The 26,283-nt window shown below is 36.0% G+C and overlaps 1 protein-coding gene across 6 annotated transcripts in view; it reads right to left on the bottom strand.

Annotated features, from left to right (window-relative positions):
* DNAAF4 (dynein axonemal assembly factor 4) overlaps positions 1 to 26,283 on the bottom strand; it is a 70,662-nt gene that overhangs the window by 21,433 nt on the left and 22,946 nt on the right. For 5 of the 6 annotated variants that reach the window (XR_008299162.1, XR_008299163.1, XM_027067302.2 and 2 more), the window contains exons 4-7: positions 22,829 to 23,060; positions 10,461 to 10,478; positions 8,409 to 8,554; positions 6,601 to 6,710 (exon numbers count right to left, since the gene is read on the bottom strand). Coding sequence is in view for 3 of the 6 variants with exons in the window: in XM_027067302.2 (XP_026923103.2) it covers positions 6,601 to 6,710; positions 8,409 to 8,554; positions 10,461 to 10,478; positions 22,829 to 23,060 (506 nt within the window). In the remaining 3 variants the exon portion in view is untranslated. The remainder of the gene's footprint in view (positions 1 to 6,600; positions 6,711 to 8,408; positions 8,555 to 10,460; positions 10,479 to 22,828; positions 23,061 to 26,283) is intronic. The other variant, XR_008299164.1, reaches the window with a different exon arrangement.

The raw sequence follows: 26,283 nt of genomic DNA, 5'->3' as shown, positions 1-26,283 counted from the left end.
AGACATCCAGCAAGGCAGATCGAATCCAGACACAGAACATATGCAAACAATAAGGATACGGAAATACAGACTGGCAGACTAGGTTAGTCTGTTAACAGATAGTGGGCTCCTACAAACAAAGTTGGGGCTCAGAGTAGAATTAGCCCGGTGGCAAAAGGGAAAGCAAAAGCAAAGGACATCCTCAATCTTAAAAAGGAATGGGGTACTAGGAGGTCGACAAAATCTGACATGACACTTAGGCCAAGAGAATAAAAAGAAAATTCAGACCCAAGAACCAGGGTAGACAATGATTTTATGTAATAATAGCAATACAATGCTGGATTGTAGCATAACATATCCTTGATTCCCTCCTATCTAACATTGGACTTGGCTGTAGAGAGTGAGGTATGCAGATGGGATTCAAGTGGCCCTAGCGTGGGGAAAGAAGGTATGTAAGCCTAAAGTTAAGACAGGGTCCAAAAGAACTTACACTAAAAGTCAAGCACAGAGTAATGTCCTTGAGACAGAACAATGGTCCATTTACAGTCCATTTACTTCATGTGATTACAAGTGTCTAGAAGGACAGCTATTAAATTTATTTACAGATTCTGAGTCATGTAAGGCTGTTAAATAACATCATACATACCATGCATATACCTATATTAGAGCATCTAGACTCTGTTTTATGAGATGTTCTCAGTGAAAAGCTATCTGGTACATAACGTTAATTGGAAAAGGTAAAATGCTTTCATGAGCAAGTAAAATTATCTAAGCTTATATAGTTTCCCAAAAGGTAGAGATTTGGCATTTAAAACTAAGATACAGTAGTGGGAAGCTAGGCAAAAAACATGAAAACAATCTGTGGCTTTTTCTAAGAAAAAGCTATTGGTTTTTGAAAGGCTTGTCCACCTCTACCCTTTTGTGAAGCAAGTGTCCCATGAGTTTTAGCACAGTAAGAACAGTTTTGTCCTGTGTAAATATAGAAGGCTATCATGAAACAAAGCCTCTGGAGATGAAGGTATTTCATCCTTTGGCTTAAAGTCAACTAACCGCTTCTGAATCAGTTCTATTATGTCTATTTCTATCTTTTGTATTGCATTACATTGCTAGTGAGGATATTCTTCTAACAAGTCTTTCCTTTCCTTTTATCTATTTGTACTTGGCATTTTAATTAACTGTACTTTGTTTCTCTGGGTGTTATTAGCTACTAAGTTTTCTTCCATCTCTCCTCATTCTCGGCTCTCTTCCTCTCCTCTTGTTTTGCTTCTCTTTCTTTTCCTACCTCATTGGAGGTAGTAAGGCAAAGTGGTACAAAAACAAGAGACTAAAAGTAATTATAATCTACCAGTCATGCCCAACTGCTGCAAAGTATACTTTTGCACTAGGTTGCTGCCAATTTGTTGCTTTTGCCAGCAATTTTATTTCAATATTTTACTTTTAAACATTTTTTGAAACATTTTAATTTTATTTTTTGAGAGACAGAGAGAGAGAAGAGCACAAGCAGGGGATGGGCAGAGACAGAGGGAGACACAGCAGGTTCCAGGCTCTGAGCTATCAGCACAGAGCCTGACACGGGGCTCAAACCCAAAATGCAAGATCATGACCTGAGCCGAAGTTGGACGCTCAACCGAGCCACCCAGGCACCCCTAATTTTTTATTTTAACTTAATTCACACACACACACACACACACACACGCGCGTGTGTGCGTGTGTGCGTGTGTGTGTGTGTGTGTGTGTGCATCAGTCAAAATTCTAACCCTGGCTCAACGATCTCATCTGTCCTTTCTACTCTTAAACCCAAATCACATCTTAAGGGTATCAGAGGAAGACCAAACCAACACTCCTAGGACCTTTAGCCAGTCACAGCATCACAACACCTATACCAAAGACCTGTCTCACCATGTCAATCAACCCTGTTATCTTTGAGCACTGATGTAAAAGCACACTTTTCCCGTCTTCGTGTTGTCGTTCTTTCCTACTCCCATCCCCCTCTACTCCTTTGCACTTTCTTTTTTTTTTTTAATTTTTTGTTCTAATGTTTATTTCTGAGAGAGAGAGAGAGAGAGAGAGAGAGAGAGAGAGAGAGTGTGTGTGTGTGTGTGTGTGTGTGTGTGTGTGTGTGCCTGAGCAGGGGACAGGCAGAGGGAAAGGGAGACACAGAATCCAAAGCAGGCCCCAGGCTCTGAGCTGTCAGCACAGAGCCAGATGCGGGGCTCAAACTCACAAACCATGAGATCGTGACCTGAGCCGAAGATCGTGACCTGAGCCGAAGTAAGCCGTTTAGCTGACAGAGCCACCCAGGCACCCTTGCAATTTTTTTGTTGTTGTTGTTAAAGCAATCTCTACGTTCAAAGTGGGGCTGGAACTCGAGACCCCAGATCACGAGTTACACGCTCTACCGAACAAGCCAGCCAGGTGCCCCTCCTTTGCACTTTCTTATTCCGGGTTTTGCCATAACTGACTCCACCTCTCATTCCTTTCCTATACCCTTAACTTTTCTTAAAAATCCCGTCTAAAATAAACTTGGCTCTGTCCTCAGGGCAATGCTAATCTCTACCACCCTCTCCACTGCGTCCCATCCTGAGTCCCCACATCAGGGGATAGGACTGTAGAAACTGGCATTCTTCAGACTCTCTTCTGCTAGATATAAGATCAAACTCTCTCTTTATACACAAGTCATTATCCTTTGAGATTCCTGACATCTTTCCCCCTACAGCCTTCTAGTCACTGTCATCTCCTGTCTTTTTAGAAGTCACTATTTTCCTGGGACACCTGGCTGGCTCAGTTGTTCGAAGTGTTCAACTCTTGATCTCAAGGTCATGAGTTCGAATCCTATGTTGGGCTTGGAGCCTACTTTAAGAGAAAGACAGAGAGAAAAGTTAAAATCACTCTTCTCATATTCATTAAGGCCTTTGAAACTGGTTCCCAGCATCTGTCTCTATCCTGACTTCTGCCATGATTCCAGAAGATTCCAAAATCAAGAGTCAGATGCTTAACCAACTGAGCCACTGAGTTGCCTGGCATCTCTTCCTGTGTAACCCAACTTGGACTTTGTGGCTAAATACCTGAGTTATTTTTTTCTTTTTTTTAATTTTTTTTTAACATTTATCCATTGTCTGAGAGACATAATGTGAATGGGGAGGGGCAGAGAGAGGGAGACACAGAATCCAAAGCAAGCTCCAGGCTCTGAACTGACAGCACAGAGCCCGACAGGGGGCTTGAACTCATGAACTGTGAGATCATGACCTGGGCTGAAGTCGGATGCTTAACTGACTGAGCCACCCAAGTGCCCCAACTGAGCTATTTTTCTATGAGCAATCTGGTCCCTTGCACTACTAGTCTTTTACTGTACTTGTCAGTTAAAATTCCCACTCTGGCCCAAGATCTATTCTTAAATCCGAAAGAAGACTAAACCCTAAAGGAGATAAATCACACAGCTGTACTGACATCTCTATGAATTCATGTTCTCAACCTGGCAGAGCCAACAGTATTCACTAATCAATTTCCCTTATCTAGATATATACTTGTCTCCACTATTCTTCCCTCCAATCTCAGAAAATGCAGTATCTCTGTCTATTCCAAGTCAATCCATCAACATTTTCTAGAGCAAAGTAATCAATCCAACAGGACAGCCCACTCAGCTTTGCCCATTTTAGCATTCTCAGGCTGCAAGGAGGAACAATTCATAGCCAAACCAAACTCTGTCTTCACTAAGGCTAACCAATTGGATAAAAAGGACAAAATCAAGACAATCCATCCAATTCTTGGCTTTGACCCAATTTTCTCCACTCGGCTCAGGAGGATTTCAATCATCTCTTCTTTCTCTTGTCTCCAAATCTATTCAAATCTTTTATATTCTTAAAGAAACAAAACAAAAACTGTTTGAACTTTCTGCTCCATTGGCTTCTGGGAATATTTTTGTGTACTCCTTCCTTTTGCCAGACCTTCAAATGTTGGTAGGTCACAGAGTGTTATCCTCAGGCCACTACTCTCCAGGTCTACACACTTTGTGGATATCTCAGACACTTTTATAAATTTAACTACAATATAAATGTTGATAAGCTCCAAATCTATTTCTACAGTACTGGATTCTCCTGTGAGTTTCAAACTTGCTGGACAGTGTCACCCAGAAAGGCCCAGAGACATCTCAAACTCAATATATTAAAAACTGAACTTACCTGCATTCTCTCCTGACGAGCCTCTCATCTAGTATTCCCTAATTTAGCTGGTGACAGCACGCAATCAATCATTCAAACTAGAAACTGAGAACTCCTCCTTCTTACTCCCTCCAAATCGATCAAGAGGTTCTGCCTATTTTATCTCATCATTATTTCTCAATTTGCCCTCCTCTTCACCCCTACAACACCACCTACCACAAGGCCAGTTCAAGGTCTTTGCTGTGTTTTCTGCAACACATTTTTTCCCTCTCCTTACAGAATAAAATCTAAAAAAAATCTAAAAAAAAACAAAACACCTAGACTCTTAAATATAATGAACAGACCAGTAGTTGCCAGATGGGAGGTGGATGGGGGGATGGGTAAAAGAGATGAAGGGGATTAAGAGTAACTTATCATGATGAGCACTGAGTGATGTATAGAAATGCTGAATCATTATATTTTATACCTGAAACTAATATAACACCAAATGGTAATTATACTTGAATTAAAAAATAAATTAAAAAAAGAAGAATTTTAACCAAACACACAAGGCACCTGATGATTTTTCTAGGTTCATTTGTCATTACTCCTAGACTCAAATTTTATGTTTTAGCAAAAAATAAACGACACATAGTTCCTGATCCATATATCACACCATTTCTTGTCTCTTGAGCTTTTGTTCATATTTTCTCCAATACTTGAAATGAATGCCTTTATTTCCCTTTCTCTTAAAACTTCTACTTATCACTGAGGATCTCAGGTGCTACATTTGCTATGAAGCTTTTTCTGAACATACCTTCCTTCCTTTAGGGGTAAATGTCCCTCTTATGTACTCTCATTTTACTTTGTTCTTTTCTATGTATTGTACTTCTCACAAAGTATTATAAGTATTTGTATAAGTATGTCTCCTGCACTGATCTTTGTAGCTCAGAGGCTAGTTGGTAAATAGCAAACAATTAATAGATGTTTATTTAATCGTTGAATAAATGGAGAGGAAGGGAGGCAGGGAAGGGGAGAAAGAGGAGGAAGGACCATGTAAGACTTTAATGCTGGAAGTAAAAGAAACCAACTCGTCAGCCCCAGGCCTCTGACCTTCAGAAAAATTGTCACTTCAGTTCAACTCTACATATTAATCCCTGGTGGTGTAACAGGCAAAAAGACCAAGAAAAAATAAGAAAAGAAAAATACAGATGCAGACATTGTGGTAGACAGATAATGGAGACGACCCCACCAAAAGATGTCCATATCCTAATCCTCAGAATCTGTGACTTTGTCACCTAACATGGCAGGAAGGATTCCACAGACTGGCCTAAATTAAGGTCTTGAGGTGGGAGATAATTCAGGATTAAGCAAAGGATACTAATGTAATCACAAGGATCCTTATAAAAGAAAGAGGGAATTAGGAAAGTCAGAGCCAGAGAAGGAGATGCGATTATGGAAGGAGAGGTTGGAGTGATGCAATTGCTGGCTGGAGGCCACAAGCCAAGGAATGCAGGCAACCTATAAACTGGAAAACGAAAGCAAATAGCTTCTTCCCTATAGGCTCTAGAAGAAACACAGATGATACCTTGATTTTAGCCCAGTGAAACCCATTTTGAACTTCTGATTTCCAAAACTGTAAGATAATAAATCTGTGTTGTTTTAAGCCACTAAGTTCATGATAGTTTATTATGGCAACAATAAAAAAATAAAAGTCTATGTCATGAAATACAATAAGTAATATCTACAACTGCCTCAAAATATGAAATCAAATTGCCATTCATAATGTATCAGATTGTACTGTTTTTGATAACTGTATAAAAATATTCACACATGGGGCGCCTCAGTGGTTCAGTCGGTTAAGCATCTCACTCTTGATTTCAGCTCAGGTCATGATCTCATCGTTGTGAGATTGAGTCCCAAATTGGGCTCCATTCTGATCATGCAGAGTCTGCTTGGGATTCTCTCTCTCCCTCTCTCTCTGTCCCTCCCCCCACTTGTGCGCTCGCGCGCTCTCTCTCTCTCAAAATAAGTAAACAAACATTTAAAAAAATATTCACACACAGAGAAACATATAAATAAATAAAAGGATTTCATGGATATAAAATGAAAATTTGTAAGATAAATTTGGTAATCTTTTAAAGATGGAGATGAATAATCAAAGAAGCTATAGTTTCTGAAAAACTCATTTCTAGGAAGGGCTTATGTTAAATATAAGTGATTTTAAAAGGGATTTTAATAAGTGATATGTTTCATTTCTATGACATTTAAATGCAAAATCAAATAAAAATAAGAGCCTTATTTGTTATACAATCTGACTTTTTAAATATGGAGGCCCTGCCTATCTAATTTGCTTATTTGGATTATCTTTCCCCAACAACATACACACATAAGCACATATGTCAAGATACCTAGAAAATGTAGTTAGTACTACGGTCTACCTAAATTTATTATAAATCTCATAGCCAGAGTCCAAACAACGTACTTTCCTTTGTCCTTCAGCCATTCTGGATTCTTTTCTTCTTCTTTTAAATCAGAAAGTTCAGGAATATTAGTATTCAATGCTCTCCGTGCTTCCGCTTGTTTGTGCAACCACTGAAATCAGAGAAGTCTAATGAAGGACACAAAAATCTTATTTTTATTAACAGCTACTTTGACATTTGCCAGCTTCTATATAAAATGGAAATACTATTTGTTATGGACTGAATATTTGTGACCCCCAAAATTCGTATGTTGAAGCCCTAATCCCCAGTGTGATGGTATTTGGAAGTAGGACTTTTGGAGGTAATCAAGTTTAGATGAGGTCATGAGAATGGGGCCCGCATGATGGGATTAGTGTCCTTATAAGAAGAAGAAGAGACCAGAACACAGCTCTCCTCCCACTACTCCCTGTACCCTGATCTTGGACTTTCCAGCCTCCAGAACTTTGAGAAATAAATGTCTGTTGTTTAAGACACTCAGTCTAGGGTATTTTGTTACAGCAGCCTGAGTAGACTACTATACTATTTGATAATGCTGATTTTTTTAAACTTTCAGTTTTTATCCTTTTTTGTTTAACATTACCAGATAGTTAAGACCAAACATACAAAAATTTCTAGTCCGAATTTCATACAAATGGGAGTTTGTGGGAGTTCATGGGATTATTATTTTATTTTTCTTATCTATAACACATTTGTTTTTCTATATTGAAAAATACATAAATGACTTTTATTTTTTTTTTAATTGTTTAATGTTTATTTTTGACAGAGAGAGAGACAGAGCATGAGTCGGAGAGGGGCAAAGAGAGAGGGAGACACAGAATCTGAAATAGGCACCAGGCTCTGAGCTGTCAGCACAGAGTCCGACAGGGGGCTTGAACTCATGGACAGCGAGATTATGACCTGGGCCAAAGTCGGACGCTCAACCAGCTGAGCCACCCAGGTGCCCCATAAATGACTTTTAAATAATTATACATTTATAATTCTAGAAATAACTTTATAAATAATAAAATTTAGAATATATTGTTTAATAAGAAAATAGTTAATATTTATAAACTGTCATTATGTCTTAAGGATCTTCAATCATTTCCACAAGTTTTGAATTGTGAGAGGCAACACTTAACACCTTGTAGTAAAAAATTATGCAGTTCTTAGAGTCTATATACCTAAAGATAAAACATTCAAAATGCCAGGGCTCAGGTATTTATAAATGAATGAGAGATATTCTAGAATGTCACATTAGAAATACCTAATGTTAATAATGAGTAATTGTTGTATTAACAATAAATGTCCAAATCCATTACCAAAACACAAGTTTACAAATCTAATATAGAAAATGATGTATGGGGCATATGGGTGGCTCAGTTGGTTAAGCTTCCAACTTCAGCTCAGGTCATGATCTTGTGGTCCGTCAGTTCAAGCCCCATGTTGGGCTCTGTGCTGACAGATCAGAGTCTGGAGCCTGCTTCAGATTCTGTGTCTCCCTCTCTCTCTGCCCCTCCCCTGCTCACGCTCTGTCTCTGTCTCTCAAAAATAAATAGATGTTTAAAAAATTAAAAAAAAAAAAGAAAATGATGTATTTGATAAAATAGATGGCAAGTGTTTATCTCCTGGAAAAAGCAATAATACTGCACACTGAATCTGGAGACAAAAAAATTCTGCAAAATACTTTTCCATAAGGAAATACTAAAATATATTCAAGAAGTAATATCTTTAGTCTAATGAATACTTAAATTCAGAACCAGTACTAGTTTTAAAAGATGAAATAAAAAATATTTTCATTGTGATCACTGTAACTAACAGCAAATATACTTACCTCCTCTTCTTCTGCTACTTGTGATTCCCGGAGAGCAGTTGGAAATACTCGAGGGGTAAAGTTGATTTTAATACTGCCAACAGAGCGAGGAGCAGGAATACTATTTTCCTTTAACTTCTCCAAAAATATATTTTCTGAATTTCTTCCTTCAAAAGCAGTATTAGCAAGTGAGTTCTCTCTCATTTTCTAGTTAACAATCAAACTGACTCTTCAACTAATTACACAGCAAAGCTACCTCTAAAATCCTATACAAATAAACTGAAGATAACTTCTGCTAGAAAGAATGTAAAACCCATCATCAAAAGTGTGGCAGCAAGTTATCTGTCCTTTAATCAATGACCCCAGCTACTTTTCTAGGGTTCTCTTTGTTAAAACACACAGTGTCTAATTTACATTCAATCTAGGGAAGGGAGAGCACTCTAGGCAACTCTACAACCACTTTCCATTTTAGAAAGCCATCACTGGAAACACTACCTCTATTTTCCTTAAGCTCCTACAGCAATATCTTCTATAAGCTTCCTTATAAAAGTTATGGTATAAAAGTGATGGTATAAAAGTTTTTCAGCCATCAGAGATAGCTAATGAAAAGAGGCAAAAAAAAAAAAGTAATAATGAAAAGCTATACGTTTTAATAAAGATAGTTACATGTAATAATGGTTAAACCAATATAAGAGAAGAAATTAATCTACGTGTTAGAATATAAAGTGTATGATTAAAAGGAAGGAAAATTAGGTTTTAGTTTTAAAAACTGCAAAAGTACCAAAAGCATGATACACAGATAGAAAAGGCAAATATCAGAAATTTAAAGAAAATCAGATTTTTCACAAATATGACAGTAATATCTTTGTTATAAAATACAAACAAATAAGAAAAAAAAACTTCTATATTAAAAAATTGGAAAATGGCCTAAATTGACATTTCCAAGAGAGGGAGGAAGGGGACAAGGAGGAAAAAAATAAGGACTCAAACAAACGAGAAAGGAACATTAACAAAAATTTGACTGCAAGTTTTCTATAGATGTCTGTAGTTGAGACAGCTATCTTCCAGTATCCTAGCCATTCTCTCCTCTTCCTTTTAGAGATAGAATTTGAGTTCTAGGCTAGGTACATGACTATGTCAGGCTAGAATCGATATAACCCAGCCTCCCTTAAGATTAGATGTGATTGGAGCGCCTGGTTCACTCAGTTGGTTAAGCCTCTGACTCTTGATTTCGGCTCAGGTCATGATCTCACGGTTGGGAAGTTCAAGCCCTGAGCCAGGCTCCACGCTGACAGTGCGAGGCCTGCTTGGGTTTCTCTCTCTCCTCCTCTCTTTACTACCCTCTCTTATTCACATGTGAGCTCTTTCTCTCAAAATAATAAAGTTAAAAAAAAAAATTATGTGTGACTATATGCCAAATCTGAGACAACAAAATCTGAATAGAAGTGATGTATACAACTTATGGATCGTCATCTTATAGGTACATGTGCTTGCTGTGGACTTCTCTTCCCATTTCCCACTGGCTAAAAAACAACGCCAACTGCAGCATCCAGAGATTGAAGACAAATGAGGTAATAACAGAGGCGGCCCCACCAGCCTGGATGGCCACATAGAAAAAGTCATCTATCAGGCCTACATGGATCGCTGTTATATAACAAGTATTAGATTATGGAGAACTATATTTCTGTCTTATTTGATCTGTAACTTGGATCTCCTTATTACAACAATTAGCTTTAACTATCTAATACAATGTCCCAAGAATTTTATATCCAAGTAAATTGTTGTTTACTTATAAAAGCAAAAGATGTTCCTAGATATGTAGAACTAAGTGAATATATTACTTAGCCATCTTTTCCAAAGACAGTAAAATCTTAGTTTGTGAGCATAATTTGCTTATAATCCAAAACACTTCTATATCAACACAAATTTCCCCCATAAGAAATAATGGAAACTCAGATGATTCATTCCACAACCCAAAAATACTCATATGAAAATGATTATAATACCATAATATAATACAAAATAATAAATAAAATATACAATAAAAAGAAAAATAAATTAACCTGCACTTACTTTTGAAAACCTTCGTGGCTAGTATAAGGGAAACAAGAGAGAGGAGGGTTATTGTGTAAGACGACTTTCACTATCATTAACAGAAATCACCGCTATCTATTGGCTCAATGGAATCTTTTTCTGCATGGGGGCCATTGTATATACTCATATGGATGTTGACTACAGTACAGCATTGATAAACTCTTGTCATGTACTGTATTTAATGTAACTGGCAATAAGGCAGCAGAGGAAAGGGTCTATATCTGCCAGCAGCCTGACTTAGAATAAAGCAAAACATTCCTAAGTTTACGGTTGTATGGAAAGCAAAGGACTGTCTGTAGGTGCTTTGAAGTGAAGAAAAATACACAAGTGCCAGTTGTGGGCACCTTGCAACATTCTGAAAAATCTGATTTCTGCCAAACACTACTGCATGAGATAGAGCATCTGAGCATGGTAGACAATCACCCACAATTCTGCAGCCAGAGAGAACCATTGGCTCAGTTGTGATCATGTGACATTCAGCATCATGTACAACTCATATTGCAAGACATCACTCATGTATCAGGTTAAAATTTATTAGAAATGTTTGCTTGTCTTGCAGAACACTCAGAGAATAAGTTATTCACAGTCTAAGGTTTTACTGTAATATATTCAAAGAAACGTTCCAGAACATGGAGAAATGAAATTAAGAACCCAAGCATAGGGAACTTAATAGTAAAAATGGAAAGCATGAATTTTCTAAATAGTGGAGAAAACACTAAAAATTTATGAATAAGATTCTTAAATGTTAGTACAACAGAAGGAAAGCAGAATAAAAAGTTAAAATGAAGTATCTAACTTCAGTATACTACTACTAATGATTACTAGAATGCTGAACATGGAAGGAAATAAGCACTCTTTTCCATAATGAGAAATTAAAAAATATTTTCTTACTAATTTTGCTAAAATAAAATTTTTTTAATGTTTATGAAAAACATTAAAGTGACCACTAGTTACCTTTTTATTTTTTTTCCTGAGAGAGAAAGAGCTCCATGCATGGAAGCAGGGGGGAGGAGCAGAGACAGAAAGAGAATCTCAAGCAGGCTCAACACTCAGCATGAATGCAGAATACAACTCCACAACCCTGGGATCATGACCTGAGCCAAAAATCAAGAGTCGTATGCTCATGTGACTGAGACACCCAGGTGCCCCAACCACTAGTTAAATTAAAAATAGGGTATCCATTATAAAAATAGGGTATCTAGCCTCCAAAATCTTATGGTAAAATAGGACAAATAGTAAAACAAGAAAATAAAAAGAAATTAGCTTTCTGTTTATAGAAGCATAAGTTAAAGGCTTTAGACACTTCTACAATTTCCAGATAAAATGTTATGTACACGTAAAATCCTTGATAAAAGTATAACAAATAAACAAAGGTTCAAATATACAGTTCAGTTCAAAAGGTAAGCAAAGAAAAAGTCTTATCAGAGATTTATAGTCAGGTAATTCAAAAGCTGACAAAAAGCTGTTTGGACCCCCTACGTTCAGGAATAAGACAAGGATGTCCACTCTCATTATTACTATTTAACATAGTATGGGAAATTTTGGCTTCAGCAATCAGACAACAAAAAGAAATAAAAGGCATCCAAACTGGCAAGGAAGAAGTCAAACTTTCACTATTTGCAGATGACATGATACCCTATGCAGAAAACCCGAAAGACTCCACCAAAAAATTGCTACATGAATTCAGCAAAGACAACAGGATATAAAATCAATGTGCAGAAATTTGTTGCATTTCTATACACCAACAACAAAGCAGCAGAGGGGCACCTGGGTTGCTTTGTTGGTTAAGCGACCGACTTCAGCTCAGGTCATGATCTCGTAGTTTGTGAGTTTGAGACCCATGTCCGGCTCTGTGCTGACAGCTCAGAGCCTGGAGCCTACTTCAGATTCTGTGTCTCCCACTCTCTCTACCCCTGCCTTGCTCATGTTCGGTGTCTCTCTGTGTCTCAATAATAAATAAATGTTAGAGAAAAAAATGTTTACATACAATGGAATATTTTATTACTCACCATCAAAAAGAACGAAATCTTGCTATTTGCAATGACGTGGGTGGAGCTAGAATGTATTATGATAGGTGAAATAAGTCAATCAAAGAAAGACAAATACCTTATGATTTCATTAATATGTTGAGTTTAAGAAACAAAATAGATGAATATATGGGAAGTGGGGGGAAGACTAGAGAAGGAAAGAAATCACAAGAGACTATTAATGATAGAGAACAAACTGAGAGTTGCTGGAGGGAGGTGGGTGGGAGATGTGCTAGATGCATGATGGGTATCAAGGAGGCCACTTGTTATGATGAGCACTGGATGTTGTATGTAAGTGATGAATTGGGCGCCTGGTTGGCTCGGCTGATTAAGCGTCCGACTCTTGATTTTGGCTCAGGTCATGATCTCATGGTTTGTGAGTTTGAGTCTGGCATCAGGCTCTGTGCTGACAGAGCAGAGCCTGCTTGGGATTCTGTTTCCTTCTCTCTCTGCTGTTCCCCTGCTTGCTCTCTAGCTCTCTCTCAAAATAAATTAAAAAATAAACTTAAAACAAAAATAAGTGATACATCACTGAATTCTACTCCTGAAGCCAATATTGCACTGTTTGTTAACTAAAATTAAAAAAAAAAGTTGTTTAGAAATATATCTATATCTATATCCAAAATACATATATAAAGACTAAAGGCTGGAAATTTAATGCTGATATAATTACAGAAGTGGGAAGCTAGAAATGAAACTAGAAGCTTAGAAGGGCTGCATTCTTAGTGTAAAGGATACTTATAGGGGCGCCTGGGTGGCTCAGTTGGTTGAGCATCTGACTTCGGCTCGTGAGTTCGAGCCCGCGCCAGGCTCTGTGCTGACAGCTCAGAGCCTGGAGCCTGCTTCTACTTCTGCGTCTCCCTTTCTCTCTGACCTTAACCCACTCGCATTCTGTCTCTGTCTCTCTCAAAAATAAATAAACATTAAAAAAAATTTTTTTTTAAAAGGATACTTATAAAATCTCCATCCACTGGTCTAGGAAAGTAAAGCCTGTTCTTCCTGGGGCTTTGGACAGGAGGAGAAAAAAAATGTCTCTTGTGAGAAATCAAAACCCCAGGTATTCCTGTGAGCAACTCTTATTTCCATAAACCACAACACTTGAGATTTTTTTTTATATGCACCCATTGAACAAAAAATCCTTACTGAAGATGAACACATAAGTCACATAAGGAAACAATCCAGTATGGACAGTTACCAGACACAACAAACAGGAGGAATGGCTTCCTAAGAATTTGAAAAAATAGAATAATCCGGAAGAGATTAAAATAATAATTTTAAATATGTTTATTTAAAGAGCAAAAACAAGCTAAATCCATAATGAAAAACTAAGAAACTAATGACAAAAGAACAAACAAGAAACAAAAATGACAAAAGAATAAGCAAAACAAACAAAAAAAGGAACTTCTAAAATGAAAAATATTGTCACTGAAATTTAAAACATTTAGGACAAGTTTAGCAGCACATTAAGCACAGGTGAAGGAAATCTGCAAACTCAAAGAGATCTGAGGATAACAGAGCAATTAAGAAATATAAAGAAAACTGAGAAAGGCGATATTTGAAGACAATAGCTTAGAATTTCCTAGAACTGACTGAAGACATACATTCTTTAATAAAAGTAAATTCCAAGTTCTGACATTATGAAACAAATATAAAACTGCACTGAGACTAATAAAATCGAACAACACCAAAGTGAAGAATTTTAAAGCAACCAGAAACAAAAGATGGATTACCTAATAAAGGATCAATAGCTAGATCAAGAGCAGACTTCTCAGCAACATTAGAAGGCAAAAGGTAATAGAAAAATATCTTTAAATTACTGATGGAAAATAACTACAATGTGGTATTCTACAAACAGCCAAACCATCCTTCAACAAGTAAAAATATAATCAGTGCGCCTGGGTGACACAGTAAGTTAAGCATCCCACTCAGGATCTCGGCTCAGATTATGATCTTGCAGTTCATGAGTTCAAGCCACACATTGGGTTCTGCTCTTACGGTGTGGAGCCTGCTTGGGATTCTGTCTTTCCTTCTCTCTGCCCCTCCCCTGTTTGTGTGCTTGCTCTCGCAAGCGCCCACGTGTGTTCTCTCTCTCTCTCTCCTCCAAAATAAACAAATTTAAAAACATTTTTTTAAATATAAAGACAATAATTGAACTTATACCCATAAATCTTCATTAAAGAACTACTAAAGGATTTACTTTCATATAAAGGTTTTTTTTCAATGTTTCATTTGTTTTTGAGAGAGAGCGCAAGTGAGGGAGGGGCAAAGAGCAGGGGACAGAAGATATGAAGTGGGCTCTGTGCTGACAGCAGTGAGTCCAATGTAGGGCTGGAACTCAGGAACCATGAGATCATGACCTGAGCCAAAGTCGGACACTCAACTAGCTGAGCCACCTAGGTGCCCCCAAGGATTTATTATCAAAGGGAAGGCAGTTTGACCCACAAAGAAGTGAAACCCAAGAAGCAAAGACAAAAAAAACATCAGTAAATATGCATCAATCTAAATAGTAATGACTATTAGTGGAGAAAAAACCCACACTAACAATAATGACTGAATTTAGGGATTTAAAAATATAGTGAAGTCAACTGATCCCCCTGCCCCTCCAAAAAGTGGACTAAAATATTTAGACAATAACATAGATGTGTATAACTATAATTTGCATACTAAATTTCCTTGTAATATTTACAAGTATGGTAGAGACTAACCTTAAAACTTTGTTTAGTATGCATGTTAAAATATAGTAATTGGAATTATATCTATATGCCAAAACATATACAAAAAAATTAATATTAATCATTCAAAGAATGAAAATAGAATACATGCCTTCAAAAAGAAAGTAATTAAGAACACTTTTTAAATCCAAGGCAGAAAAACAGAAAAAAAGAACGAAAAAGAAAGTCTGGTAAATGTAAATCACAAAGATAAAAGAAAATCCTAAGACAAAAGTGTATTTTTATTTATAATAATAAATCTAAGTGTCCCATTGTTTATTAAAAGAAAGCCTCAGGATAAACAAAAATAGGGGTGCCTGGGTGGCTCAGTCAGTTAAGCATCTGAATTCAGCTCAGGTCATGATCTTGCAGTTTGTGGGTTCAAGCCCCGCATCAGACTCTGCTGACAGCTCAGAGCCTGGAGTCTATTTCAGATTCTGTGTCTCCTCTCTCTGCCTCTCCCCTGCTCATGCTGTGTGTGTGTGTGTGTGTGTGTGTGTGTGTGTGTGTGTGTGTGTCTCTTTCAAAAATTAAAAATTAAAAAAAAATTTTTTAAACACCACAAATACATATCATAAACTATAATTTATAAACATAATGATTCAGAAAATTTTACATATGAGAATTATAGTCATTTCCATTGTATACATTTGGAAACTAAAACCAAACCAAAACAAAAACTCCCTCGTAATTCAAGGGCCAAAGGAAAAAACAATGATGAGTTACAAAATATTTGCAATTAAACAAGAACAAAAACACAAGATTCCAAGACTTGGTGACTTGGTATTAACATAGTATTTAAGAGGGAAAAAAATTTAACTTAACATGCATGTATTAAAATATTACAAAATTAATGGAAACAAGTTGGACAAAAAATAGAGAAAACTAAAAAAACTAAGAGAACACAGGAGTTAATGGAATAGAAAACAAAGAAACTATAAAAAGGATCAACAAAACCAAAAATTGCTTTTTTGAATGGACTAATAAAGTTTACAAAATGTTACAACAGTAGATCAAGGAAAAGTAAAATGGTGTTACAAATAAATAGAGATAATTATGCTATAATTAGAGATAGAGATAAATAAGAGAAACCTTATGCAAACAAATTTGAAAAGGCGATAAGCACAATTTCCTAGAAAAGAAATTATCAAAATTGACTTCAAAAAAAATAGAAAATCTGGAAATCACTAACTATTATAGAAACTAAATGTACTTCTATGCCTAGACATATTAGGGGTAGTTTTACTAAATGTTTGAGCAGCAGATATTTCTTAGTGAAAGCAGACTATTTTGAAGAATAGAAAAAGAAAAAAGGTATAATTCCCAGTGTACCTGAGCAATAAATATTTTAAGAATTTGCATGTGTGAAAAGTTTTTATTTTTGCCTCACGCCTGATTAATAAGCTGGGTATAGAATTTCATAGTGAAAATTATTTTCACTTAGAATTTTGAAGGCACTGATCCATGTTTCAGGATTCCAGTGCTGAGGTTGAGGACAGATGCCAACATTTCCAGTCCTTTGTGCATGATCTGCTCCTCTCCTCTGGAAGCTTGCAAGATCTTTGTCTAAAGGGTGCTAAGGTTTCTGGTAATGTGTTCATCAGTGCTTTGGCATGAATATTACAAAATCTACCATGTTGGACCTGATAGACTCTTTCAACACGGCAATTCATTAAAGTTTTCAGAATTTTTGTAACATTAAAAAATTATTTCCTCTGTCTTTCCCTCTCTCTTCCTTATACCCCTATGATTTGAATGTTGAGCATCTTGGAAGGATACTCTGATTGTTTTATCTTTTCTACTTTAAATCTGTCCTTTTGTTCTACTTTCTGAAAAAAATTATAAAGTATATTCCAACCACTTGATTACAATTAAAATTTTTATCACATTTTAAATTTCCAAACTGTTGTATTCTCTTAGTATTCTTCACTGTAGCCTCTTATTCTTGTTTAATGATTAAAATTTGTTTTGGGGATGCCTGGGTGGTTGAGTCAGTTAAGCATCTGACTCTTGATTTTGGCTCAGATCATGATCTCACAGTTCATGTGTTCAAGCCCCATGTCAGGCTTTGTGCTGGCGGTGCAGAGCCTGATTAGGATTCTCTCTCTCCCTCTTTCTCTCTCTGCCCCTCCCCCCACTCTCTCTCTCAAAATAATTAAATAAACTTTAAAAAATATATGTTTTCATTTCTTTGAAGACATTAGTTATAGTGAAGTTTTCTTCTGTTCCCTGCATTACTTGGCTGTTCCAAGTTGCATTTTTCTTTGTCTTGGCTGTCACCATCAATTAGAGATAAAGTATAAAAATTCTGACTGGAAGGTCTGTATACATAAATTGGAAATCTGTTGGCTAGTCAGCTTTAGCAGGTTGAACTAGCTAGGCCATTACAAATGGCGGGATTTTTTCATCCTACACTCACTAGCTTCCCTGTAGAGGAATTCTCCAATCTGCATCCCAGGTACACTAGGCTTGTGCATGCATATGTACATGTGTATGGGGATCCCTTGAATAAGTACTAAGATTTTCACAATGCAGGTTTTCACTCAATCTCTGCATTTTCAATGCAGAAGAATCTTACTCAGTCTACAACTGTGCAGAAAGGAAACCCCCAATCTTCTGTCATGATGAGGAAGAGATCTGGTAGTGAAACTCTATTTACACACTTTCAACCAATCTTTTTTTTTTTTTCCAGACTTACATTTGCCCTACCTTTCTAAGTTGAAAAGGGACAAATTAACCTGGCCTCAAGTCTCATCTCTCCCTCTACAACGCGTTTAGTAGCTTACCGAGCAAGTCAAAATTACATCAACAGAACAAGCTGATTCCAGTAACTGAACTCCTTCTAACAAGATAAGGAAGTCCCCATAGTTAATTAATTAGACGTTCAATGATTCCCTTTCCCAGTCTCCTATAAATACAATAGTACGAGGGCCAGGACCCTCAAATGGAGGCTTCACTATGTCCAGCCATAAGCATAACTGATGAATAAGAAGAACTTGAGAAAATCATGTGCACTTTGATGTTTTTCTGCCTAGAAGTATTTCCAATATACTCTATTCAATTTTACTAAGAAATAATTTATGTACAGTAAACTGTACTAATTTTACAGTGTATTAATTCAATGAGTTGACAGATGTATGCACCCATGAAATCACAATCATAATCAAGACAGAAAGTTTCTATCACCTCCAAGAGTCCCCTATGGCCACTTGAAGTTCATCCCTTCCTTTTACCTCTGGCCCCAGATAACCACTGATGTGCTGTCAGTCATTATAGAATGGTTAATATTTTCTACAATTTCATGCAGTATGGACTGGTTTGGTCTCTCTTTTTTATTGCAGAGTATTTCATTTTTATTTCATTTTTATGAATGTATGAGAGTTTGTTTATTCACTCATCTGTTGATGAACATCACTTCCAGTTTCTTGCCACTGTGAATAAAGTTGCCATAAACATTTGAACACAAGTCTTTAGGTGTATAGCTCTCTCTTGTGTAAAAACTGAAGACAAGGATGTCTGAGTTACATGATAGGTATGTACTTAACTTTTAAGGAAGGAGCCAAAAACTTGTCCAAAGTAGTTGTACCATTTTACAGTTCTACCATTGGTGTACAAGAGCTACGGTTGCAGCATATCCTCAATAACACTTGTGTTGATGGTCTTTAATTTTCTGTTTTAGTCATTTTAGTGGATATGTGCTATGTACTGTATCTAACTGTGGCTTTAAAATTTACTTATTTTGAGAGGGGAAAAAGACAGCAGGCACACATGCGCATGTGTGTGAGCATAGAGAAGGGGCAGAGAGATTGACTCCCAGGTGTGCTCCAAGCCGTCAGTGAGGAGCCAGACATGGGGCTCTACCTCACGAACTGTGAGATCATGACCTGAGCCAAAATCAAGAGTCAGAGGCTTAACAAACCGAGCCACCCAGGTGTCCCTCTCATTGTGGTTTTAATTTGCATTTCCTTACTAACAAATAATTTGAATATCTTTTCATATGTCTATTGGCCATTCATATGTCTTCCTCTGTTAAAAGTTCATTCAAATCTTTCATCCAATTGTTTATTGGATTGTCTTCTTATGTATGTGTTATGTACACAGTGAGGTAAGAGTCTACCCTCATTTGTTTCCATAAAGATATTCATTTGTTCTAGACCTTCCTTTACCTATTGAATTATCTTGTTACCTTTGGTTAAAATAATTGAACTATACATGTGTGGATCTATTTCTGGTCTCTGTATTCTGTTCTTTTGAACTTGTGTTTGTCTTTCACCAATTTCATCTTGTCTTGATTACTGTAGCTTGACGCTAAGTCTTCAAATCAGGTAGTGTGAGTCCTACATATTTGCTCTTATTTTTAAAAATTCATTTGGCTATTCTAGGTGATTTATATTCTCATATAAATATTAGAATCAGCTTGTCAATTTCTACAAAAAGATTACTGGGATTTCTACTGGAATTGCACTGAATCTATAGATGAGTTTAGGAAGAAGTGACATCCGAACATTGAGTTTTCCAATTCAGGAACATGTTCTATCACTACATTTAGCTAGGACTTTTAAAATATCTCCCAGCAATCCTTCTGTAGTTTTCAGTGCTGTGATCTTACACTTGTTTTGTTAAATTATTCCTACATATTTTCTCTTTTAATGTTATTATAAATAAATTAAAATGTAATTTCCCAGTTGTTTGCCTCTGGTAAATAAAATTTTAAGTGACTTATATCCTGAATTTATTAATTCACCTATTAGTTCTAGTTGTCATTTTTCATATTTCTTAGGGATTTCCACATATACAATTGTGTCATCTACAAATAAGTTTTACTTCTTTCTGTCTAATCTTCATGCTTCTCATTGCTTCTTCTTGTCGTAATGCAATGGTTAGGACCTCCAGTACAATGCTGAATACAATCAGTGAAACTAGACATGCTTGCCTTGATCCTGGACCTACAGGGCAGGGCAAAGCATTCATTAATTCACCAATAAACATGAAGCTTACTATACATTTTTTTGTAAAAGGACTTCATTAAAGTAAAAAAGTACCTTTCTACTCCTAATGTGCTGAGAAATTTTTTTCATAAATGGGTGTTGGATTTTATCAAATACCTTTCTGCAATAGTGAAATGATCATATGTTTTTTCCTTTACTGTGTTAATATTCTTAATTACATTGAATAATTTTCAAATGCTAAACCAAATTTGCACATTATCTATTTCTATCAGTCAAAAGTTCTCTAAGCTGTGTGAAGAGAAAACATGACTACAGTTGATTAACCAAGAATGAGTTTTTGTTTTTGTTTTTCACTTAACAAGCTTGAAGGAAGGTAGGAAGGTAGTTCAGTGCAGAGGTACTGGCTTTCCAATGTCTTTAATGTTGCAAGCTCCTTCTTCTTCCCTATTCCATCATTCTTAATGTATGTTTTGCCTCTTTGTGGTCTCAAGATAGCTAATGAACTTTCTGCAAGACCTTCATCTTACGTAGGAAAAGGAAAGGAGAAGCAAGCAGAAAGGAGTAATACTTTTCTATAAATCTTTAGCAGATTTCTTTTTGCATATCATCAGCCAGAGCTTGTCACCTGGCTACATCGAGTTACAAGACAGGCTGGGGAAATGAGGTTTTTTTGTTTTACTAATTTAAAATTACTTTGTTTATAAAAATAATTCAATATGCTTTGTTCCTTATTTTTTTATAATAAAAAATTTCAAGCATATATAAAAGTAGGCAGAATAGAATAATTAACCATCATGCATTCATGACCTGACTTCAATTATCAACTCCTGGCCAATATCACTTCATCTTCTATCTAGTTTCACATATTATTTTGAAGCCAATCTCAGACATATTTTTTTCATCCATACATATTTCAGTAGGTATCTCTATGAGATAAGGACTTTCTTTTTTTTTTTAATTTTTTAAAAATGTTTGTTTATTTTTGAGACAGAGTATGAGCAGGGGAGGGGCAGAGAGAGGGGGAGACACAGAATCCGAACCAGGCTCCAGGCTCTGAGATGTCAGCACAGAGCCCGAAGTGGGGCTCAAACTCACAAACCAGGAGATCATGATCTGAGCTCAAGTCAGATGCTTAACCTACTGAGCCACCCAGGTGCCTCTGGAAATTTTTTACTTCTATAATTACCTTAATATAAAATACTAAGTAGTTTTCAACAAAAGACATCACCCAATATTGAAGTTCTAGGTCCAAGAAGAGCATGGATCTCACACACACATTTAACTCCTATGCCCTGCAAAGTAACTGAATCACAGTATAGACTCCTAGCTTCACATTAAGAGATAAAATTAGGGGAATGTGCTTTATAATATGGAACTGGTAATTAAAACTTCTAAGGTTTTGCTATTTCTTCATTAGTAATATTTTGGTTAAGGACAAACTGAGTCACTCTTCAAAGTTATTTTAAGGCTTTGGGATGCTAGGCAACAAACATTTAAAAGGTAATATTTTTTCAAACCAGTATTATACACTTTGAGTACTTCTTCCCTAACACATTTCTGATTGTAAATGTCTCCTTCATACAAACAAACCCTGCCAAAATATGTTATGAATCAAATAATGAACATGGCTAATCTGCCTGTTTTATCTGTGTAGCAATATAACACAACAATGGTCTTCACCTACTCTGGAGCCTGATCACCTGAGTCCAAATTCTGACTCTACCATTTATGAGCAGCATTACTTTGGGCTACTAATACTCTCTATGCCTTTTCTCACCTGGAAAATGGGAATAATCATGGTTCTTAAATCATAGGATCATTTAATGACTTTTCAACACACTCAACCTCACTTAAAGTGAGGTAAAGACATATAGCCTAGAAGAAAGAGTATAGAGCTCAAATCCCACAAGTTTACTTATTGGGTAGGTGTTTATCATTTCTGAATATCTACTTCCTCTAATAAGAATAGCAGCACTTAGCCCAAAGTGTTGTTGTGAAGGCTGAGTCACACAATCAATAAAATCACCTGGCATAGAGAAATCACCCAATAAATGTTAATTATTGTTATTACATAAGTGATTTTGCTACAAAATGTTCCATTTACAAAATATACGAAATATACCCAAAGCAAAGTTTAATATTCTAAAATCAGATAAAATCAAACTCTTAGCTTTCAATAAAGAAATATGTTCTTTTACCTATTTCTAAACACATCAGGATCGAAGGCCAGGAAAACCCTTGTTTGCTTGCAACTAAGTTTGTGTAAGGGTACTCATGTTCCTCAGTCATGTGACGAAAATGTATTTTAATGAGATTCCTAGTTTCTTATCTCTAAAGAAATAAATGAATGCTCCTGGCGCTGCTAGTCCACTCCAAGTCTTTTTGGACCTGAGTTAAACACGTATTTAACAACACTTGCATACATTTCAAAATGAAGCACACAAGCAAAACCAACACTGAATCCTTGCTCATTGTATTTTGAAAATGTCACTACTTCCTAAAAGAAGAAATAGATCTTTCACCTTACCCTTATATTATAGTACTTATTCTCTATATACCAAAATAATGACCTAATAGTGTAAATAGATTATGAAAATAAAAAGTGACACATACACTTCACCAACAGGCCCCACTTTCCCAGAAAATATTAATCACTGTACCTTTAATGGCAAGATTTCTAGATGCTGAAATTCTAGTATGGCTTTTATGTTTTAATTTTTTTCTCTCTTCTTCAATTTGCTTTTCTTGTTCACAGAATTTCTCTTCTCTATGAATTCTTTCTTGTTCTTCAGCTTTTCTTTGACATTCCTTCCAGGCTTCCAATTCTTTAGTTGCTTTCATTCGTTCATTTTCTTTCATATCTTCTATTTTTTTCCTCTCCTCTTCTTCAATCTGTAAAAATTACAATTACCAAAACTTTAAAACATGTAAAAAGCAACATTTTAAAAATAAAAACTGCATTATAATAGTCTTACCTCTAAATTCTTGTCATTGAATCTGCAGCAATTGTTAGTAGTGAATAAAAAATTAAAATGGGAATAGCAAATGATTTAGTATGTCAATGAACACAGGTTTTGGCTCCAGATTTACCATTGACTATTGATACCATCTTGAGCAATCATTTTCTCTAGCTTCAGTTTACTTATACGTAAAATGGGGGCAGGCATTCAATTAAATGATATCTAAGGGCTTGGTAAAAAAAAATTGTTTTTTTCTAAAAAACAAGTCACTTGTTCCAAAATTTACACACACACACACACACACCTTTCTATGTATGCCAGCCTTACCTTGTCTTGGTACTGAAGTTGTGCCTACATTCACCTGAGAAACAAGGGAATAGTAAGAAAGGAAACAGGAAGGATGAACTAGGGAATTTGTCTCTGGTGGGTAGAAATGTTTGAACTTTGGATGCCGTTGCTGGCAAATATGTTTGCAGTAGCAGTTACTTGAAGCTTCCACCAGAAAAGCTAATTATCAGATGAATTTGAAAGCAGTGCATCATACAGGAGTGTGCTCTTTTTCCCTCTTATAAAATTCCTTCATATGGGCAAGAAAGAAAAAAAAAGCCTGTGAAAGCCTAACTGGTTGGTGTAAATGACTGACCATGTATCTCTGACTTTCCTGTGGTTACAAAAATATCCTGACTCTATTGTCTAAAGAAGCAATATCTAACAGAACTTTTCTCAATGATGATAATGTTCTGTGCTATTCAATACAGCGGCCACTAGCTGTATGTGGCTAAGGAAGTACTTAAAATGTGGCTAATGTGGGGTGCCTGGGTGGCTCGGTTGGTTAGGTGACAGACTCTTGGTCTCAGCTCAGGTCATGATCTCACAGTTTTTGAGTCTGAGCCCTGAATCAGGCTTTGCAATAACGGTGCTGAGCTTACTTGGGATTCCCTCTTCTCTCTCTCTGCCCCATCCCCGACTGCACTCTCTCTCTCAATAAATAAGTAAACTCAAAAAAAGTTTTTTTTATGTGGCTAATGTGACTGAAAAACTAAATTTTTATTTTATTTAAGTTTCATTAACGTAAATTTAAGTTAATTTACATTTCTTTTTTTAAATTTTTTTTAACGTTTATTTTTGAGACAGAGAGAGAGACAGAGCATGAATGGGGGAGGGTCAGAGAGAGAGGGAGACTTAATTTACATTTAAATACTACATTTGGCACAGCTCTAGAATAACATGCTGAGATGGAGTTTCCTAGAAGCTGAATTATTTCAGAATACAGAATAAACATTCTAAGTATGAAACTGCACTGAAGAGGTGTTCTGTAATATCTCCATGACCTAATACCTTCTTCTGGAAGACTGTTATTTTCCTACTGGATTGTGGAACACTGACTTCAAAATAAATTTCACAGAGTACTGAACAGGAGTTTCCTATAGTCCGAGAATTGCACATAAGGCCTAAACTAAGCACAAAAGATGGTAATTTTTGCATGTTCTAAATTCAGAGAGCTGCCAAAAGGTTGGGCCAGGAAGGATCTTACGTGTGGCAACGAGCCAGCCTTTAAATGACCGACAACAGGGCATGATGACCAGTCACTGTTAGCCAGAGACAGCCACAACCTAAAAGGAGAAGATGACAACTTCACCCAGTTAAATATTATGTTTGCCTTTTTTCCTCTCCTTCCTCTCTGCCCCAACACATGGAAGAAGGGAAAAGTCAGAACGCCCTTAATCCCTCAGAATCTCTACAAGTGAAGTGAATTTTGAAAAGTTTTTAAAAACATGTAAGACTAAGCCTTAACTACCAAAAATGAGACTACCCTTATAACCAAAAGTAACAGGAAAATTATGGTATTATAGCAAAGATATAATTAAGAGAACTACATATGTATATACATATATATGCATACATATAGAAATACACATACATACATATATACACATATACATTTATGATTTAATTTATAATACACTATATTTTTTAAAAAAGGCTAACTCTTCAGGGAGAAATGGGGAAGAGGAAGGGCCAAGAAAGGCTTTACAGAGCAGGTGACAGAAGGGACTAGAATGAAGAGAAAAACATGAAGAATACCACAAAGCTTACAATAAAAGGAAAAGAGAGACTAAATATATCAAAGAGAAAGACAAACAAATGTTAAACAATCCTTGAAGTTCCTTTGTTAAAAAAAATATGATATGGGAAACATACCTCTTAAAGAAAGGCTTTAATAGTAAACTATAGTAAACAGAAAAACTCAGAAGGGGACTGAAGATGGGGACATCTACATTTCTTTTTTTTTCCCCTAATGTGTATTTTATTTATTTATGTTTGAAAAAGAGAGAGTGCATGTGAGCATGAGTGGGGGAGGGGCAGAGAGAGAGAGGAGAATCTGAAACAGGCTCCATGCTGTCAGCACAGAGCTTAACTGAGCCACCCAAGCACTCCCATCTACATTTCTTTTAATTTGGAATGAATGTCTGGTTTATTAAGGCATTGTTCTTTATAAACCAATCTCTATTATGAATTACATGCAAAAATCATAAAATTAGCAAATTGAATTGAGGAAAATATTAAAATTATAATGCATCTTGATCAAATACCATTATTTCTTATTTATCATACTAGGAAATGAAAAGAGAAAAAACAATTTAATTTCATTACATGCCAAAATATCAGTTGATACTAGGCATAAAAGAAAAATTTTACTTAAAAAGGACTCATATAACATCACACTTAATGGTGAAGCATTAGATATATTTCTAGCAAAGTCACTAAGCCAGACTGACTACTATTGTACTATTTTCCTAGAGATCGTAGCCTATACAATAGAATTTTAAAAACAAATATAAGTACAGATTATAAGGAAATAAAATTGTCATTATTTGCAAATAATTAGATTACCTGAAAGAACCAAAATAACAAACTGACAAACTATTAGAACCATAAGGAAAGTAAGTTCAGCAAGACAATTATATACAAGGTCAACTAATACAAACTCATAAAAACTAACCTTCCTACAAACTGGCAGTAAACGATTAGAAAAATACATTGGAAAAAAACATTGCATTAGTAATTGGCAAAAAAACTTCAAAAATCCTAAGAATAACCTTAACAAAGAAGCTATTTACTAACAAAGTATTTACTAACAAAGCTATTTACTA

This window comes from Acinonyx jubatus, chromosome B3, assembly GCF_027475565.1.
Source record: "Acinonyx jubatus isolate Ajub_Pintada_27869175 chromosome B3, VMU_Ajub_asm_v1.0, whole genome shotgun sequence".
Classification (NCBI taxonomy): Eukaryota; Metazoa; Chordata; class Mammalia; order Carnivora; family Felidae; genus Acinonyx; species Acinonyx jubatus.
Note: the sequence above shows the minus strand (reverse complement) of the source record. Positions and strands in the feature narration are given on the sequence as shown.